We start from the raw sequence: 19,017 nt of genomic DNA, 5'->3' as shown, positions 1-19,017 counted from the left end.
CTAGTATTTATAATACTGTCATGCACCCAAAATCCTAAACCACAATGGGTTGAGCTAACATATCCCTAAACTTGAGAGTGGACCGAACCGGTTCATGCAATTTGACTCTCACCCATTTAATCAACCCGAACAATTAATTTAGCCCATAAATCCAACACAAACTTGTTAGGGAAAGGTAGAACACAGTCCGAGTTGCAGGGATTCATGGTGCATTAGAATCAATATCATTTTTGCTCTACACCCAATGAAGCACTAATGGTGGAGCTGATGAAATCTGGAAGGAGATGTATCTTTGGCTTTTTCGGTGTTTAACCATTTGGGTCTTACCATTTTCAATAAAATCACACGCGACCATGATAATTGTGAGAATATCGGTAACACTAGAGGCTCCTGCAAAAAATTGTTGATCTCACTCATGCTGGAGGGAGGGTGCTGTACGGAGATCGGATGTTAACAATGAAGTGATTCCTGCAATTGCTGATTTGTGAGCAAGAACTTCTGGCACTGCACGGAGTCTTCTCAGGTAAGAGGTTTCAGAGATTTTTTTTTTTCACAGTAAGCTATATCATTGGAATTTTCAACTATGTTGAGAAATACCCAATGCTTCAAATTCTGGGAATCGAGATTTTAACCAATTTGGCATTCAAAGATGAAACAAAAGAAAGGATTGGAAGAACAGGTGGAATCTTAAAGAACTGTTCTGGATTTTCTTCAAAGAGGGATTATCTCTTCAATCCGAAACAGGAACTTTGACAAAAATCTATAGTGTAAAAAAAAATGAGAGGAGGGGTGGGAGGAGAGAGCAGGAGAGGGTGGGTGGGGGGGTTTGTAGGGAGGATGGCAAGGCGGGGGGACAGGTTGCAAGGAGGAGGGAGTGGTGTTCGTCTCTTGGAAGAGGAAGAGGAAGAGGAAGAGGAAAGGAGCTATAGGGAGAGAGAAGTATTTTTGATAGATCAATTAGCTTTTTTTTTTAAATCCATATGGCGATTTGGTAAATCTTTCGATATTAGAAGTTGTGATGGTAAAACATAATTTCAATGAATCAATTTAGTATATATATATATATATATATATATTTCGTTTATCCAGTAGATCTAGGCAATTCCCCCTTATAAGAAATTCTTGGTCGATTGGGATGAAGTAGAGTTGATTATCACATCTACATATTAAATATGAAATGAAAAATGCAATTTATTAGACGCCTGCCAATATTGATACAGAAGAAAAACAGGAATGTCAATAATTAGGGCATCTGCCAGGAAGAGATTAGAAAATTCTCTTGAAAACTTTTAATAATGTGATTCAATGTTAACTCAAAAGGAAAATAATTTCTATGGGAAAGAGTGGCCTTTGCATGCAGACACACGGGACGTGAAATGACTTCCCTGGCCACATGAAATGAAAAATGACAGTCTTGATGCTTCCTCTTTTGATCCCATTGGCCTTTGTGGCTCCACAGGAGTTGTATTACCTCATAAGAAACGAAAAAAAAAAATCTGCTTGAGGAGAATTGCGATTGCTATTGCTCTTTTTGTTTCTTATGTTATGAGATGATTCCTTTGCTTTACCAAATCCATTGAATGGCATAGCACTTTCCTAAATAAATATCTAAGATATGTCTTCTTATCAACTTTGTGGGGGTAAAGAGCATCAATAATTGATGATTAATCAATGATGAAAAGCTTGTTTTTGTGCTCTAGTCTTTCATATTTGATGGAAGGGGAATAAGAAAGAGGACATGATCCTATTCTTCCCGTTCCTTCTAACCTGCTTAGAAATCCATTAATTTCGAGGTTAAGTTTTCAGGAGGTAATTTTCCAGTCTCCTTCCTAGCAGATGCATAGATAAACTCCTCGACATCTCTTCCTTGAATGAATAATTACTGTTTTTTGTATTTAGTTTTCAGAGCCATATCATCTCAAACATTTACAAGCTAATCTGTGCTCTGTTCCACTTCTTGCAGGGAGTAATTATGGAAGGAAGTAGAGATGATATAATTGTTTCCCTTCTTGTATCAGCTTTGCTTGAAAAATTATCCTCACAAGCATTAAGGGATTTTGGATCGGTATGGTGTGTGCAAAGTGCTTTGCAACAACTCTCAGATGTTCTTGAGAAAATTCAAGAACTGCTTGAGCTTGCGGAGCAAGCTCAGACAAAGAATATATTGGTGAAACGCTGCCTTAGGAGTCTCAGAGATGTTGCTTACCGAGCTGAGGACATATTGGATGTGTTCATCTATGAAGCTCATAAGGAAAAAGATGAAAGATATGGAGGTAGAAAGGTACCCTTCTTTGTCTTTAACTTAAATACTGAAGGAATTTTACGTAAACAAGAAATCATTCCTCTTATAAATGATGAACTCATAAGGAAACTTGTGGAGATTGAGAAGAAACTTGAAGATCACCATCCCAAAGGGTCAGGAAATTGGGAATCACATGGTATAAATGATGAAATAGACATTAGGCTAAAGAGCAGTTCTCTGGTTGACGAGTCTATTACTTTGGGGAGAAAAAAAGAGCAAGATGAAATTAAAAAAAGGTTGTTGTCAAATCCAGATGATGAAAATCAAAAACAGGTTTCTGTTATTGCCATTGTTGGATTAGGAGGTGTAGGCAAGACAACTCTGGCCCAGCTTGTCTATAATGATCCTAATGTAGAGAAACATTTTGAAAGAAGAGCTTGGGTTTGTGTGTCTACTAATTTTAATCTTGTGAGATTGACCTCTGCAATTCTAGAGTCCTTGACTGGGAGAAATCCTAACTTGAGCAACCTAGAACCACTTCAACATAAGTTGGTAAAGGAATTAAGGGGGTAGCGATTTTTAATCGTCTTGGATGATGTTTGGACTGAAAAGGAAAACGATTGGAGAGCTCTAAGAGTTGCATTCATGGAGGCAGGGGAAGGAAGTAAAATAATTGTAACAAGTCGAAGTTGTATAGTTTCTTCAATGGTGCACCCCATATTTACCCTTGATCTACAAATTTTATCTGATGAAGAGTGTTGGTTAATAATGGAAAGGCGCATATCTATGGATGATGGTGCTATTGCTCCCAATCTGAAAGAAGTGGGTAGGAACATTGCGAAGAAGTGCAAAGGATTGCCCTTGGCAGCAAGTACGCTTGCAGGCCTTTTACGCTCTAATTCAGATTTAAACCATTGGGAAGAAGTGTTGAATAGTTCCATGTGGGACTTAGAAGAGAGAAATTTGCCAGTTGCTCTGAGTCTAAGCTACTACTTTCTTCCCACGTATTTGAAGCAGTGTTTTGCTTATTGTTCTATATTTCCTAAAGGTTATATATTCCGTAAGAGACATCTCATCGGACTTTGGAAAGCAGAAGGATTTATTAGATCGAACACTACAAGAATGGAAGACAAAGGTGGCCAATATTTTTGTGATTTGCTGCATAGGTCTTTCTTTCAGCGCGACAATGAAGCTAAGGGTGGATTTGTAATGCACGACCTTGTACATGATTTAGCACAAGCAGTTTCAGGAGAGGTGTATGGTAGATTTAATTGCACGAAATCGAGCTGTATCTCCACAGAGACCCGTTATTCGTCCATGTGTGCAAGAAGCATAAACAAGGAAACATATCAAAGGAGGTTATCCACATTGGTGTGCCCAGATGATAAAAAGCATTGTTTATGTAGGGATTACTTCATTGAATCTTTTGGAGGACTGAGATACTTACGTGTGTTAGATTTGTTGGGCTGTGAAATTAAGATACTTCCCGACGATATTGGCAATTTGAAATGCCTACACTACATTAACCTCTCTTATAATGGTAACATACAACAATTACCTGAGTCGTTATGCGATCTTTTCAATCTACAATCACTGTTACTCCGTTGTACCAGAATATGTGAGTTACCTAAAGGCATGAAGTATCTACGCAATCTCCAGCATCTAGATCTTTATGGGTGCAATTCCTTATGTTTCATGCCGCATGGAATTGGGAGATTAAGAAGTCTCAAGACATTGTCAAAGTTTCCTGTCTGAAATGATGATGATGGTTGTAGGATAAAAGAGCTGAAGGAGCTGAGGCAGCTTGAGGGCGCACTTTCTATCTGCTTACTGCAGAATGTTATTGATCCTCTGGATGCTCGGGAAGCAGATTTGATGAATAAGCCAAAAGTTGATCAGTTAAATTTTAGGTGGGATTATAGTGGTGATAATGATGTTGAGGTTTTTGAAAGTTTACGACCTCACACTGAGCTGAAGAGTTCATGTATCTTCAATTACAGTGGGTTAACATTTCCAAGATGGTTGATGATGGACTTGCCAAGCTACAACAAGCTAGCCTCTTTGACACTCACCTTCTGCCGGGAATGCCAAGTCCTCCCTCCGATTGGGGAGCTACCCCTATTGGAATCTCTGCACTTAACATACCTGAATAAGTTGGAAGAGTGGTCTAACTCTAGAGGGAAGGAAACTGAATTCCCTAGCCTCCTAAATCTAACCATTAAAGACTGTCCCAAACTGAGGATATTACCACAGCCACTTCTGTCAAGTCCGAGACTATGTGAATTGCGTTTCGATGCCTGTCCAAGTCTCAGGATGTTGCCTCATGCAGGATTAAGCAGACTTACCTCACTCAAAAATCTTCATCTTGGGTATGAGATGGAAGCATTGATTCAGTTTCTGGATGAGACTGAGACTCTACCTCCAAATATTAATCGCCTTTATATATATGATTGTACATCACTACCCAAGGGGTTGAGAAACCTGCCTTCGCTCAAACATCTGAAATTTAGTCCAGATTTTAAAGCCCAATACAGCCCCGAGGAGCTCCCCACAAATGTTACTGTTACTAAAGGTTGGTGACGCCCACTTCGCCAAAATTTCTGCCCATACAATGCAGGTAACTTCAACCTACTCTCCCAAATATTTTAAAGACTAATAAAGGTGGAAGTGAAAAATATCTGCCCATACAATGCAGCAACTTTACCCTGCACTGTGTAATTGCTTATACAAAACATCCAGCTCTCAACATTATTGTTTTTGGTAAAGCAATATCTTGTAAGTCTCTTGAATGGTGGATCCTCATCCTTAGAACAAGAGACAGATACTTTACAGTAAATTGAGTCTAATCTCCATGTAAAGATCATAAGTCTTCCACAATCTGAAAAGTTTGGTCTCTGTGCTTGAAAAGATTTTCCAAATACATAATTTCCACCTTATAGACCATGTAAAGTTCCTAGAAATTCACAATTCCACCTTTACGTCCCTCTTTTTAATTTTCTTAACATGTCTGATGTAGTCCACTTTGGCAGCCATGCCCTGTTTAGGAGGCTTCCTTACATAATCCATCTATTTTAAGCCACATGGAGGACTGGTCTACATGATCCAACTTATGGTTTATTTCAACCATGTGACCCACCATATAGTAGATTTTCTTGCGTGTATTTTAAGACATAAAATCAATGGAGGGCTGATGTAAAAATTATAAACATTGCATGGGTAGAGAACCATCTGGAGTGGACAGCATATTCTGAAAGCTGAATCAGTCATTTGGTCCATGTTTTCAATCTTTTCCCTCAACTCAACTTAGGTTTTCTTCAAGTCCTCATACGAGAACCATTCTCGATGGGGCTGATCCGTACAGATGGTATCTACCGAACAACCAACTCTGTGGTGTATTCCATCTATGTGGATCAGCCCGTATGAGAATGGTTCTCGTATGAGAGCCTAATTGATGTAGATCCCCATCATGGGATCCATTACCAAAGGAGGAAGAAGCAGCCTTGAAGCGACCGGCCAGCATTGGAAGCACCCTTGTGCTGCTATTTTAGTTTCCTAATTTAGGAGTATGGTTATGTTTTTAGGAAGTCCTATTAGCTGCTAATTTTGTTTCCTAAATTAGAAGTTAGTGGTAGTTTCTATTTTGCATTAGTTTCTATTTTAAATTAGTTGCTAATTGCATTAGTTTCTATTTTGAATTAGCTTCTATTTTTATTAGTTGCTATCTTGATTTAGCTTCTATTTTCCTTAGTTTCTATTTTGTGTCAAGTTTCTAATTTTTGTAATGCAGACCTCTATATAAAGAGGGTTTCTGTAGACACAATTTACAATTAAATAATGAAGTTTTGCTGCAGTTTTGCTTGCCTCATCTCCTGAGAAAGGAAGACAACAGCTGGGATAGCTGTGGATGAGATACCCAGGCTGAGATAGCCTTTATCCCACCCACGCCACCCATCTTCTTCTCTTTTTCTCTGTTCTTTCTTTTACTTCTCTTTATCTATACTGTGAGGGAGAGACTTGAGTGAGAGAAGGCATCGGTTGAAGGTACAACAACATTCTTGAGTTGCAGAACAAGAACAGCCAGTTCAGCTATCGGTTTTCCCATAAGTGAAGGATTTCAGGAGTGGTGACACAGTATTTCTGGACACCCTTTGGAGGGCTGAAGGACCATTCAAAGGGGAGCAATCGACCAGGTATTTACCCTCTGATACTCAGCCAGATCTCAGTTACAAACCCTTCCTCTATTCTAGCCAAAATCAGTTTCGCCTGGGTTTTGTCTGTTGTTGTCGGTTTGTTTTCTGGATTAGTCCTTGTTGTTGCAAGTGCTTATTTCGGAGTCTTTTTCTGATTCATTGGAATAAGTTTGGTCATATTAAATTCTGGTTCTGATTTCCTTTGTATCTGGACCTTTTTTTTTCTGATTTCTGTTGAGACTAATTTGTAAAGTCAGATTTGAATTAGTTTGAGCTTAACATATTGGAAGTTTGTTTACCTAGTGTGACCTACCTCTACATTAAGTGGTGTTCAGAGCTATGGTTGAAGAGGGCTCTAACCAATACTCACTGGAGGACGTGATGAAATCCCTCCAACCGTTGAACACAAGAATGGACAATATGGACCTAAAATTTGTAGAGTTGAAAAAGGCCACTGCTGCCCAATCTACTGCTCAACCCACGGTGAATGAAAACAATAATGCACCAAGAAGGTTTACAATCCCCGTTCAAAGGAATATACCAGCCTGTAGGTATGGTGGAGGTGAAGGGTTTGATGAACATGATGGACCCCAATTTCCCCATGATGACACTCATAAGGTGAAGTTGGACTTGAAGGAATATAATGGAAAACATGACCCTCTTTATTTCCATGATTGACTGAATGCACTAGATGATCATTTTTGGTGATTCCGTATGTTTGAGGTAAGGAAGGTCCAACTGGCTATCACCAAGCTTACAGGTGATGCTAAGGATTGGTGGAAAACTGAAGAGGATAGACTTATCCGGAGACAGAGAGAGCCTCGCAATTGGGAGGAATTTAAATTAATACTCAGTGATAAATAACTTCCCCCAACATACCGGCGCCGTCTCTATGACATGTTCAACACTCTTCGACAAGGTACCATGACCATCAAGGAATACATTGATAAATTTAATGATTTACTCTCACATGTAGGTGCTTATTGCAAGAATGAGGAATTGCTTATGTCTCAATTCAAGTTGGGACTACGACATGATATCCGTGATAAAATTGGAGTAATAGAACTTTCCACTTTGAATCAATGTATTGAAAAGTCCTTAGAGCCAGAAGATTTAATCAAATCAGCCCCAAGAAGGTATAATCAGCCCGCTGAAGTTAAGAAGCCATATGCACCAAATAAACCTAGTGGATTCCCTACCCGAGCTCCACAAGTCACACAGGATAAGGGTAAGAGTCCCATGGTTGGGGGAGAGACAGCAACTACGAAATGCTTCCATTGTGGTGGTACCGAACATTGTGCTAAATTCTGTCCTAAACATTAAAGAGCCAATTCCATCATCACTGCCATTGAATCCAACCCGGACATGCAAATCCAGGAACCCCAAGATGACGATTGGGTTGTGAATGTCGCTGTTGAAGGAATGGAAGAGGATTATGAGGCTGAATATGCACAAGAAGGTTATGATCTATATACTACTATTAATGTGGTTGCAAAAATTCTGATGGCTGAATCAAAGGGAGAAGATTGGAGGAGACATAATGTTCTATACGTTGATGACTAGTGGACCACACAAGGCTCAAGTGATTGTGGACAGCGGGAGTTGTGTAATTGTGGTGTCTCAAGCTTTTGTGATTGAGGGACAACTCAAGACCGAACCCCATCCACAACCCTACAAAGTGTCACTTCTAGACAATAACACCATGGCTGTAAATCAATGATGTTCTGTGCGATTGAAAATCTCAGAATATGAAGAGAATGTGTGGTGTAATGTAATTCCTATGGTGTTAACTGATGTGTTGCTTGGAAGACCGTGGCTATATGACAATAATATCTTGGTTGGTGGTACCAAGAAGCAATGTTTCTTCGATCACAAAGGCAAGCCTCTTACTTTGAACCCACTCAACATACCTCAAGTGAAAGCTAAGTTGAGGGCTGCCCAAGTACATGCAATATGTTTTGAAGAATATTGAGAAGGCCCCTTCCAAAGAAGCTACTGAACCAAAGAAGCAACCATATAAGACAAGCACAAGTAAGAAAATCATGGTGGACAAGAAATTGTGCGTACTGCCCCATTGACAATTCTTGGTTACAAGTGAAGAAACCGGACTGATTCTAGCCCTTGTTACAAAGGAAGTTGAACCAGTGAAAGAGGTGACACATTCTCCACCCATTAGAGATTTGTTGGCTGATTTTTTAGATTTGGTATCCGATGAGCTGCCGGATGAGCTACCACCGATGAGGGACATACAACATGCTATTGATCTAGTGCCTAGATCAATATTACCAAATTTTTCTACTTATTGTCTCAGTCCTATAGAGCATGCCGAGCTTAAGAGACAAGTGGATGATCTTTTGCGAAAAGGATTTCTAGTAGAAAGCATAAGTCTGTGTGCCGTACTTGCCCTATTGACACTTAAAAAGGACGGATCATGGCGTATGTATATTGATAGCCGTGCCATCAACAAGATCACGGTAAAGTACAGATTTTCCATTCCCCGTTTGGATGATATGTTGGATATGCTAACGAGAGCCACTATCTTTTTTAAGATTGATCTACTAAGTGGGTATCATCAAATTAGGATTCGTCCAAGGGATGAATGGAAGACGGCTTTCAAGACAAAGGAAGGGTTGTACGAATGGAAGGTTATGCCCTTTGGCCTTACTAATGCACCTAGTACCTTTATGAGATTGATGACTCATGTGTTACGCCCCTTTATTGGCAAGTTCTTTGTGGTATACTTTGATGACATATTAATTTACAGCAAAGCCCAAGATGAGCATCTTGAACATTTGAGGCGCGTGATGAGGGTGCTACGGGAAGAGAAACTTTACATCAATTTGAAGAAGTGTTCTTTTATGTTGCCTAAAGTTATATTCCTTAGGTTTATTGTGTCCTCTCAAGGTATAGAAGCTGATCCCAAGAAGGTTAAGAGCGTGGTAGATTGGCCTATTCCTAAGACTTTGACAGAGGTTCGAAGTTTCCACGGCCTTGCCTCATTCTGTAGGCAGTTCATATGGAATTTTAGCACTATGATGGTACCTATCACGGAGTGCACGAAAGGAGGGAAAGCGCTATTCCAATGGACCCCGGCTGCTTGATCAAACAGAAGATGACAGAAGCCCCGGTGCTTAGGCTACCTAATTTTGATCTCATGTTTGAAGTGGCTACCGATGCATCCCATGTGGGGATAGGAGACGTGCTTATGTAAGCTAGTCATCCGATTGCCTTTTACAGTGAAAAGTTGAATGTTGCAAAAAGAAGGTATTCTACATATGATTTGGAACTTTATGCCGTCATTCAAATTCCCAAGCATTGGAGACACTATTTGGTCGGCAAGGAGTTCATACTATATTCCGATCACGAGGCACTCAAGTACTTACATTCCCAAAAGACCATTAGCAATCGACATGCTAAATGGATCTCCTACTTGCAAGAGTATGTATTTGCTCTAAAGTACAAAGCTGGAAAAGAGAATCAAGTGGCTGATGCGCTCAGTTGGAAGGTGCTAATGATGAACACCTTTACCATACAAAGCACAAGAATGGAACACATCAAATATAAGTATGTTAATGATGTTGATTTTGCCGAAGTGTTCGGAAATTACAACAAAGAAGGCGGGATAAGTATTCCATTCATAATGGATATTTATTTACGGGCACACGTCTTTGCATTCCGAATACCTCTTTAAGGCACCACTTGGTTCGAAAGCTACATGGAGGAGGAATGGGTGGACACTTTGGCAAGGTCAAGACATATTCTATGATGGTGGATTTGTACTGTTGGCCTCATTTGCAAAGGGATGTTCAGCATGTCATCCAACGATGCCGCACTCGTTAACTTGCTAAAGGAGAGAAGAAGAATGTTGGTTTGTACACACCACTACCCATTCCATATGCACCTTGGCTAGACATAAGCATGGACTTTATCTTAGGCTTAACCCATACACGGGAAAGGTATGACTATATTTGTTGTTGTGGATCGTTTTTGCAAGATGGCACATTTTATCCTATGCAAGAAGACTCTTGATGCAAGTCACCTAGCCAAGCTCGTTTTTAAAGAGATAGTGCATATATATGGCATTGAGTTTAGTGTTAGGCGCTAATCCTAAACAATGACATGCCCCTAGCGGCCCCCATATCTCTGTGATTTGGTTTTTCTTCTTTATGGGGGTACTTTTGTACTTTTCTTCAGCACCATTCAATATAAAGTTTGAGGCATAACCTGCGATCATTCTATTCTGCTCTGATCACATGTCACTCCTCTCTTTTGGGAGTCTCTTTCGAGTGCACCTCTCTCTCTCTCTCTATTCTCTCCTCTTTTCTTCTTCTCTTCTTTCCTTTCTTTCTCTGTTTTGATTACAGGTTTCTGGGATTGTAACATGGTATCAGAGCCTCTGTAATTAAATCAAAGGTTTTCAGAATTAGTCTCTGTTGATCTCAATTTTCCGCTAAACCTTTCTGGTTTGTAGCCGCCTACTGCTGCAACTATTATGGATTAAATCACATATAGTGATTTATTTTATGTATGGATTGTGATTTACTATTACTGGGCTAAAGATTTGTAGACTTTGGACCACTGCCATCCTCTTCCCTGCCCTATTCGATTCTTGCAAGGTTGCTAGCGCTGGTCGCTGTGGTTTAAGTGTGATTTGCTGTTTTTTGTTCTTTTTGTGACCCTATTTGCCTACTTTATTTTTTGGTTCTCATAGCTAAGACCAAGTCTACTACCTCTGTGACTACTGCATCTGTCTCAGACAATGTCAATGTCCAAATTACCTCTGTCAAGCTTAAGGGAAATTCGAATTACCTACTTTGGGTTCAGTTTGTGAAGGTTTATCTTATGGCCAAGGATAAACTTTAGTATACTACTTCTGAACCTCCTCCATCATCTGACAAGGGTTATAATGAATGGATGAAGGAGAATGCCTTGATTTTAATCTAGTTGTGGAATAGTATGAAACCAGATGTCGCTGTAAATGTCATGTTTCACTCTGCTACAAAGGGAGTATGGAATAACTTGAAGGAAATGTCATGTTTCACTCTGCTGCAAAGGGAGTATGGAATAACTTGAAGGAAACACACTTTCTAGAAAAGAACATGACCCGTATTTATGATATTTATAAGAAGTTGTTCTAGTTTCGCCAATCTGACAGATCTCTTCCAGAGTACTATAGTGCTTTCAGGGGAATGGTTGAAGAACTTAATGTTTTCCAGCCTTGACCACAGGCATTGACAAATTGAAAGCTCAGTACAATGAGTTTTTTGTTTCCAAATTTTTTGCTGGGTTGAATAATGATTTGAAGGCAATGAGGGCCATCTACTTGCAGGCGATACTGTTCCTACTTTGAATGACACTTATTCATGACTATAGCTTATTACTTCATCAACTAAACTTGATCAGTCTTCCAAAGACAATTCTGCCTTCCTTGCCAACCGTGGACGCGGTTGCAGTTGCGGTTGCGGTTGCGGTTGCGGTCGCGGTCGCGGTCGCGGTCGCGGTCGCGGTCGTGGGGAAGGTCATGGGTCGGTTGGTCGAGGTTCTAGTGGACAGCCATCTGATCGTGCATCTCGCCAGTGCACTTACTATGGGAAGTCCAACCATACTGTCGACTTGCTGGGTAAAGCATAGAAAGCCAGAGTGGGCCACCCAATTAGCCAATCATACAGTATCAGACGATCGTACTGACACAATGTATTCCACTGATACTAAGCCGATAACTTCCTCAGGAGATTCATCTACCAGTGTGCACGGTGACATCAATCCGTTGCTCTGGCGCTTGCACATTCTTGAGGCATCCTCTAATACATCCAATGGTGGGTCTACATCCGCTGCCACCCTAGCTCATGCAAGTACCTCAGCCCTTCTTTTCACTACTTCTACCCCCTGGATCATTGATTCAGGTGCTTCTGCTCATATGACTGGTAAGTCATTACTTTTTAAAACCTTTTCTTCTAATACCAATTCTACATCTGTTATTCTTGCCAACGGTGCTTCCACACTGGTTCTAGGCCATGGTACTATCTCACCTACATCCTCACTGAATTTATCTTCTGTGATACATGTACCACAATTTTCATTAGGTCTTCTCTCTTTGAGTCAGTTAACTAGTTCATTAAATTACTCAAGAACCTTCTTTCCCTCTTATTGTGTTTTTCAGGATCTTCACACGAGGAAGACGATTGGTGGAGGGCGTGAAAAAGATGGTTTATATTATCTCAACTGTTGCTCTACTACTTCTTCTACTGTTGCCACTGTTGTTGGGGATGTGACTCCTTTCCAATGGCACTGTCGTTTAGGACATTTGTCTTTGTCTAGGTTGAAACTTTTATTTCCTAGTTTTAAGTCTATGCTTAGGGTAGAATGTGAGGCCTGTGAGTTGGGAAAACATAATTGTGTGCTTCCCATCTCGCTCTGTCTCGTAGTACGTCTTTATTTTCTTTAGTCCATTCTGATGTATGGGGTCCTTGCAGAATTAGTAATCGATTTGGTTTTCACTATTTTGTGATCTTTGTGGATGATTATTCTCATCTATGTTCCCAAAATTTTATAATGAAATAAAAACTCAGTTTGGCATTTTAATTAAGATTTTTCGACCTGATAATGCTTTAGAATATGCCCAAAATGATATTTCTGATTTTTGTGCCAACCGTGGAATGATACACCAAACTAGTTGTGCCTATACCCCACAACAAAATGGGGTAGCAGAGTGTAATAACGGACATCTCCTCGAGGTAGCTCAAGTCATTATGATACATATGCATGTTCCTAAACATTTTTTGTGTGATGAGGTTTTAACTGTATGTCACTTGATTAATCGCATGCCTTTAGTTCTCTCAGATAGGTTTCCTTTTTCTATTATGTTTCTTACTTTGCCGAGTTTTCCTGTTCCTCCCCGAGTCTTTGGGTGTGTGTGTTTTGCCCATAATTTGCACGCACAAGTAGATAAATTATCTCCTCGGTCTAATAAGTGCATTTTTTTGGGTTATTCACATACTCATAAAGGGTACAAGTGCTATGACCCTATTACTCACAAGAACTTTGTTAGTGCCGATGTGACTTTTTTTGAAGGCATCTCATTTTTTCCTCCTCAGGTGTCTCAGTCTGGTATGGAGTGGACTTCTCCATCTCCACCCATTCCTTTTCTCATTCCCTTTCCTAATGTTCCTAGTGCTAATGACTCACCTCCTCTACAGGTTTATCAGCTCAAAAAGAAGGTTGGACAGTCAAGTGTAGATACCATTACTCCAGATGATTCACTTCCTCTATTGCCCCCTTCCTCTGGTGAAGCTCCTCCTCCTTCTCCGCCTGATGACTTACCAATTGCTTAATGAAAAGGTACACGCTTTTATACTAAAAATCTATAGTTGTGTATCCTATTGATAACTTTGTTTCTTTGTCTCATCTTCCCTCGACCATCTATGGTCTTACCATGTCACTTTCTCCTCACCCTATTCCCCGCACCTATCATGATGTCCTACGTATCCCTGGATGGAAAGCTACTATGGTTGTAGAAATGGATGTTCTCTTGAGTTGTGGTACCTGGAGTCTAGTAGATTTACCTCCTGCTAAGGATTTGGTGAAGTGTCGCTAGGTGTACACTGTTAAGTATCACTCTGATGGCTCTGTTGAGCGGTTGAAAGCCCGTTTGGTTGCCAAGAGGTATACTCATACATATGGGGTTGATTATTTTGAGACCTTCTCCCCAGTTGCTAGATTGAACTCTATTCATCTACTTATTTCTCTTGTAGTCAACTTTGATTGGCCCTTATTTTAGTTGGACATCAAAATTACCTTCTTGTATGGTGACCTACAAGAAGATGTATATATGGAGCAACCTCCTGGTTATGTTGCTCAGGGGGAGAATAAAGGTCGTGTGTGTCGCTTATACAATGCTATCTATGGACTTAAACAGTCCCCTCGGGCATGGTTTGACAAGTTCGGTACTACCATAATAACTTGTGGATTTTCTCCGTGTTATTCTGATCATTCTGCCTTTGTTCGTCTTAGAGGTGATAAACTGGTGGGATTGGTAGTTTATGTTGATATTATTTTTACTGGTAATGATGAGGCAAGAATTTCTGAAGTGAAGGTTTATCTACAGCAACACTTTCAGACCAAGGACTTGGGCCAACTTTATTATTTTCTTGGGATTGAAGTGATCCGATGCAAGAAATGGATCAGTCTGTCTGAAAGGAAATATGTGTTGGACCTTTTATCTGACAGTGGTATGCTTACATCTAGACCTATTGATATCCCTATGGATCCTCACCAAAAGTTTGGGGTTAATTATGGTGAACCTCTTCAGAATGTGCATCAGTACAGAAGTTTGATTGGCAAGCTGATTTATCTTACTGTGACTCGCCATGACATCTCCTATGCTGTTGGAGTCCTCAGTCGTTTCATACAGTCTCCTCAGAAAGCACATTGGGATGCGGTTGTTCGTGTTCTTCACTACCTAAAGGGTGCTCTTGGAAAAGGGCTTAACTATTGTCCTAATTGGCATATGGAACTAGTTGGCTATTGTGACGCTGATTGGGCCAGCCCTGCGAGTGATCGTAGGTCCACTACAGGTTATTGCATGTTTGTTGGAGGTAATCTGGTTACATGACGTAGTAAAAAGCAGACTACCATTGTCCGGTCTAGTGCAGAAGTAGAATACATAACTATGGCTACTGCTATTTTAGTTTCCTAATTTAGTAATATGGTTATGTTTTTAGGAAGTCCTATTAGCAGTTATTTTGTTTCCTAAATTAGAAGTTAGTGGTAGTTTCTATTTTGAATTAGTTGCTATTTTCATTAGTTACTAATTGGCATTAGTTGCTATTTTGATTTAGCTTCTATTTTCCTTAGTTTCTATTTTGTGTCAAGTTTCTAATTTTTGTAATTCAGACCTCTATATAAAGAGGGTTGCTGTAGACACAAATTACAATTGAATAATGAAGTTTTGCTTCAGCTTTGCTTGCTCCATCTCCTGAGAAAGGAAGACAACAGCTGGGATAGCTGTGGGTGAGATACCCAGGCTGAGATAGCCATTATCCCACCCATGCCTACCCATCTTCTTCTCTTTTTCTCTGTTCTTTCTTTTACTTCTCTTTATCTGTATTGTGAGGGAGAGACTTGGGTGAGAGAAGGCACCGGTTGAAGGTACAGCAGCATTCCTGAGTTGCAGAACAAGAACAGCCAGTTCAGCTATCTGTTTTCCCAGAAGTGAAGGATTTCAGGAGTAGCGACAGGACCTGTTCTCTCAGCCTCTGTTTAGTATTTCTGGACACCCTTTGGAGGGCTGAAGGACCATTCAAAGGGGAGCAATCGACCAGGTATTTACCCTCTGATACTCAGCCAGATCTCAGTTACAAACCCTCCCTCTATTCTGGCCGAGACAAGTTCCGCCTGGGTTTTGTCTGCTGCTGTCGGTTTTTTTTTTGGATTAGTCCTTGCTGCTGCAAGTGCTTATTTCGGAGTCTATTTCTGATTCATTGGAATAAGTTTGGTCATATTAAATTCTGGTTCTGATTTCCTTTGTATCTGGACCTTTTTTCCTGATTTCTGTTGAGACTAATTTGTAAAGTCAGATTTGAATTGGTTTGAGCTTAACATATTGGAAGTTTGTTTACCTAGTGTGACCTACCTCTACATTACTAATCCACACTCAACTAAATGGGTCAGCTACATGAATTCTGTTATGTCATGTTATCCCATCAACTCTATTTAAGGATCTTTTCCTTAGCTGTCAAGATTAACAGTTACAAATTTTGAGATTTGATCTGGTGCTTTGAGTTGAATTTTTCTTTTGGGCATTATCATGCTCTTATTCACGGCCTTGCATTTTAACACATAACCTGTTTCCATTTGGCTCCGTTTGGTTGCAAGGAGAATTTAAAGAGAATGGAAGTGAAATTTTCATACTTGAAAAAGAAATGTATGTACTCATGGGGTATATACATTTCTTTTTCAAGTAAGAAAATTTCACTTACCTTCCCTTTAAATTGCCCTTGCAACAAACGGAGCCTTTGCTTTACATATTACTTCTTTTGAGCTCGATCTTGACCTTCTTGGCTATTAACTCCTCTTTTTGGTTGTATTTGTTGTTGGCTTCAAAGCAGGAGGCTGATTCAAAATCACAAAACCAGGTTCAAGAAGCTTAATGGTCTTCAATTTGCTGCTACTGCTGCTGCAATATGTTGGAAATGTGTTCGATGTGCCGATGTGAATAACAATCATGCAATTGGTGCAGGATTTTGGATTTGGTCAATTGAATTTGATTTCAGTTTTTTACTTGAGAATTTGCTGCAACATGAATTGATGCTTTTACTATAATTAGAAATGGTATCTATTCTTATCTATGTGGGCATGTTTTTCCTGTGTGATAATCGTTGTTGATTGTGTGCATGTGAATTATACGAAGGGTGCACTGAAGTGAATCCGGATCAGGTTCATGTACGAGAACAATCTCATACGTCTCTGGTCCGTGGAATTGGAATCTATTAAATGAAGAGAGAGAAAGTAGATTCCAAATCCAGGGACCACGGACCACTGAAGTATGTCACCTAGAGTAGTAGTTGCCACCCTATGGAATGATTGAATGCCGAGTAATTGGACAATATTTTGATTCCTTTTTGAAGTCTGCATGTAATTAATGGTGTTTTCGTTGTCCCTGGTCCAAGTATTGGCTACTTGAGTATTTGCCAAGATTAGAGATTGTCTGAGGGATTACTATTATTTGGCATGAAGCTAGTGTCCAGAGGTTTTCACCCATGTTGTATCCTTTGCTGGTCACTTCAAATAATTCATGGAAGAGTGGCTACAGTTACCTGGAACACTTCAAATACTGAGCTGCACCTGTCTGAAATTTCTTGTAGGTCAATGATAATGCAGGAAATTATATCTTTACTACACCCAAGATGTATCCTTTGCTGTGTCAGGGTAACATAGTTTGCCAACCATTGTGCAATAGATTGCTGATGGCCACTGCTGAGAGTTTTGTTGGCTATTTCGGTGAAAGGTGTGCTTATAGCTCAATATGACAGACTTTTATGTTGCTTCTGTTCATCTCCTGGTAGAAGTAAATAGCCTGGAGGTTTCAATCATGAAAGACGATTGCAAGAATTGCTTCATGGATGCCTTGGTATGGGTATCATACCACTGGTATATATGGCTTCCTTCTCCGTGGAAAACTAGGTTTTGCTTTCCCTGTTGGTGGAGGAAGTTGGACTTGACCCTGCCAACAAGTGACATAATCTGATTCTTTAATTCTGAAGACATTGGACCTTTCCTTTATGTTTATTTTTTTTTGGAGGTGGTTTAAGGTGTGGGTTCGATGGCCCTTGTGAGGTGAAAGTTCTAACTAATGGCTTGGCAATGTAAATCTGTGTATTTTTGTATTTAGGGTAGTGTTTTTATTGTTAATGAAATTTTTAGGGCACTGTTGGGAATAACTTGGTACCTAGCTACTTGGCAATATTTTTTAGGTGTTAGAGACTTTTAATTTATCCAATGTCATAAGATATCTATTTTATCATGCAGACGGATGATACATACATTCCCGACCATTGGATAAGGAAGAAATGGTTTAGATTAGTGACATGTCTAATGTCTAGGTTTAATTCAATCAAATGTCCCCTTTTGCATTGGCTCACAGCTTCGGCAAACTACTTTTGGTTGGAGGTTGGTTCATGAGAAGATCCCAACAGATGATAGAGTATGTGCTAAGAGAGTTTTGTTAGCTTCAAACCCTAGTTTGTGTGGGATAGTTGAGGAGTCCTTTTGTCATCTTTTCCTTGAGTGCAATTACTCTGTGGAGATCTGGAAACGATTTGTGGCATGTTTAGGTGTAGGATGGAATAGACAGGATTCTCTCCTCGATTTGGTAATCTTGAGGAAGAGGAAAGATGCATTCTAGCGTTGGTTTGTTATAGTGGCTGACAACATTTGGAGGGAGAGGAATGGGAGGTGGTATGATAGGGGTGTCAATTAGTTTGGTTTCGATTATTCGGTTCGGTTTCAAATGATGATAAGGTGGACCATAACCGAACCAAGAATCGAATCGACTCGGTTCCATATTTAGATGCTCAAACCGATTCAATTTTGGATCGATTCAGTTTCGGTTCTGATATGCAGTTTTAATTCGGTTTTATACCTCGATTTTAATTCGGTTATGAAAACGGTTCCACTTTTGAACCATGACTGTGATGGACCAAAAGCCATAATGGGCTCAAGTCATGGGCCTTATGGCCATTGCTTAACTCCAAAATTATCTTAGCTTGTAAATATGTAATGATATATTGCAAAAAACACTTACCACAATATATATATATAAAAGAGCTTGCAAAAAACAATCCTGAATGATAAGAGCAATTCGATTCAGTTTCAGTTTGAACCGATGGTTCTGACACCCTAAACCGAAATCGAGCCGAACCGAATAGCATATTCACATATTCAAACTGAATTTGAACCGAATAAATTTGATTCGGTTTTGGTCCGGTTAATTCGGCTTTGTTTCAGTTTCGGTTTGAAATTGACACCTTTATGGTATGATAATAGAAGCAAGCTCTCTGGTCATGTCTTTGAAACGATTCGCAGAGA

At 39.8% G+C, this 19,017-nt stretch overlaps 1 protein-coding gene across 6 annotated transcripts; it reads left to right on the top strand.

Moving 5' to 3' along the window:
- The first annotated feature begins 1,533 nt into the window (after positions 1 to 1,533).
- Positions 1,534 to 16,776, top strand: LOC122066337 (putative disease resistance RPP13-like protein 1). Of its 6 annotated transcripts, XM_042630156.1 has the most exons (4): positions 1,534 to 1,809; positions 1,964 to 2,281; positions 13,629 to 13,770; positions 16,539 to 16,776. In XM_042630156.1, exons 2-3 carry the CDS (start codon positions 1,973 to 1,975, stop codon positions 13,761 to 13,763), a joined length of 444 nt encoding a protein of 147 aa, XP_042486090.1. In that variant the 5' UTR covers positions 1,534 to 1,809; positions 1,964 to 1,972; the 3' UTR covers positions 13,764 to 13,770; positions 16,539 to 16,776. The 6 variants fall into 6 exon arrangements, 4 of the variants coding, with proteins under 4 accessions (XP_042486090.1, XP_042486094.1, XP_042486093.1 ...); XM_042630160.1 differs by lacking the exon at positions 13,629 to 13,770 and having other exon boundaries at positions 1,964 to 2,273; XM_042630159.1 differs by lacking the exon at positions 13,629 to 13,770.
- The last annotated feature ends 2,241 nt before the right edge of the window (positions 16,777 to 19,017 follow it).

Source organism: Macadamia integrifolia, unplaced genomic scaffold (genome assembly GCF_013358625.1).
Source record: "Macadamia integrifolia cultivar HAES 741 unplaced genomic scaffold, SCU_Mint_v3 scaffold2352, whole genome shotgun sequence".
In the NCBI taxonomy this organism is placed as follows: domain Eukaryota; kingdom Viridiplantae; phylum Streptophyta; class Magnoliopsida; order Proteales; family Proteaceae; genus Macadamia; species Macadamia integrifolia.
Note: the sequence above shows the minus strand (reverse complement) of the source record. Positions and strands in the feature narration are given on the sequence as shown.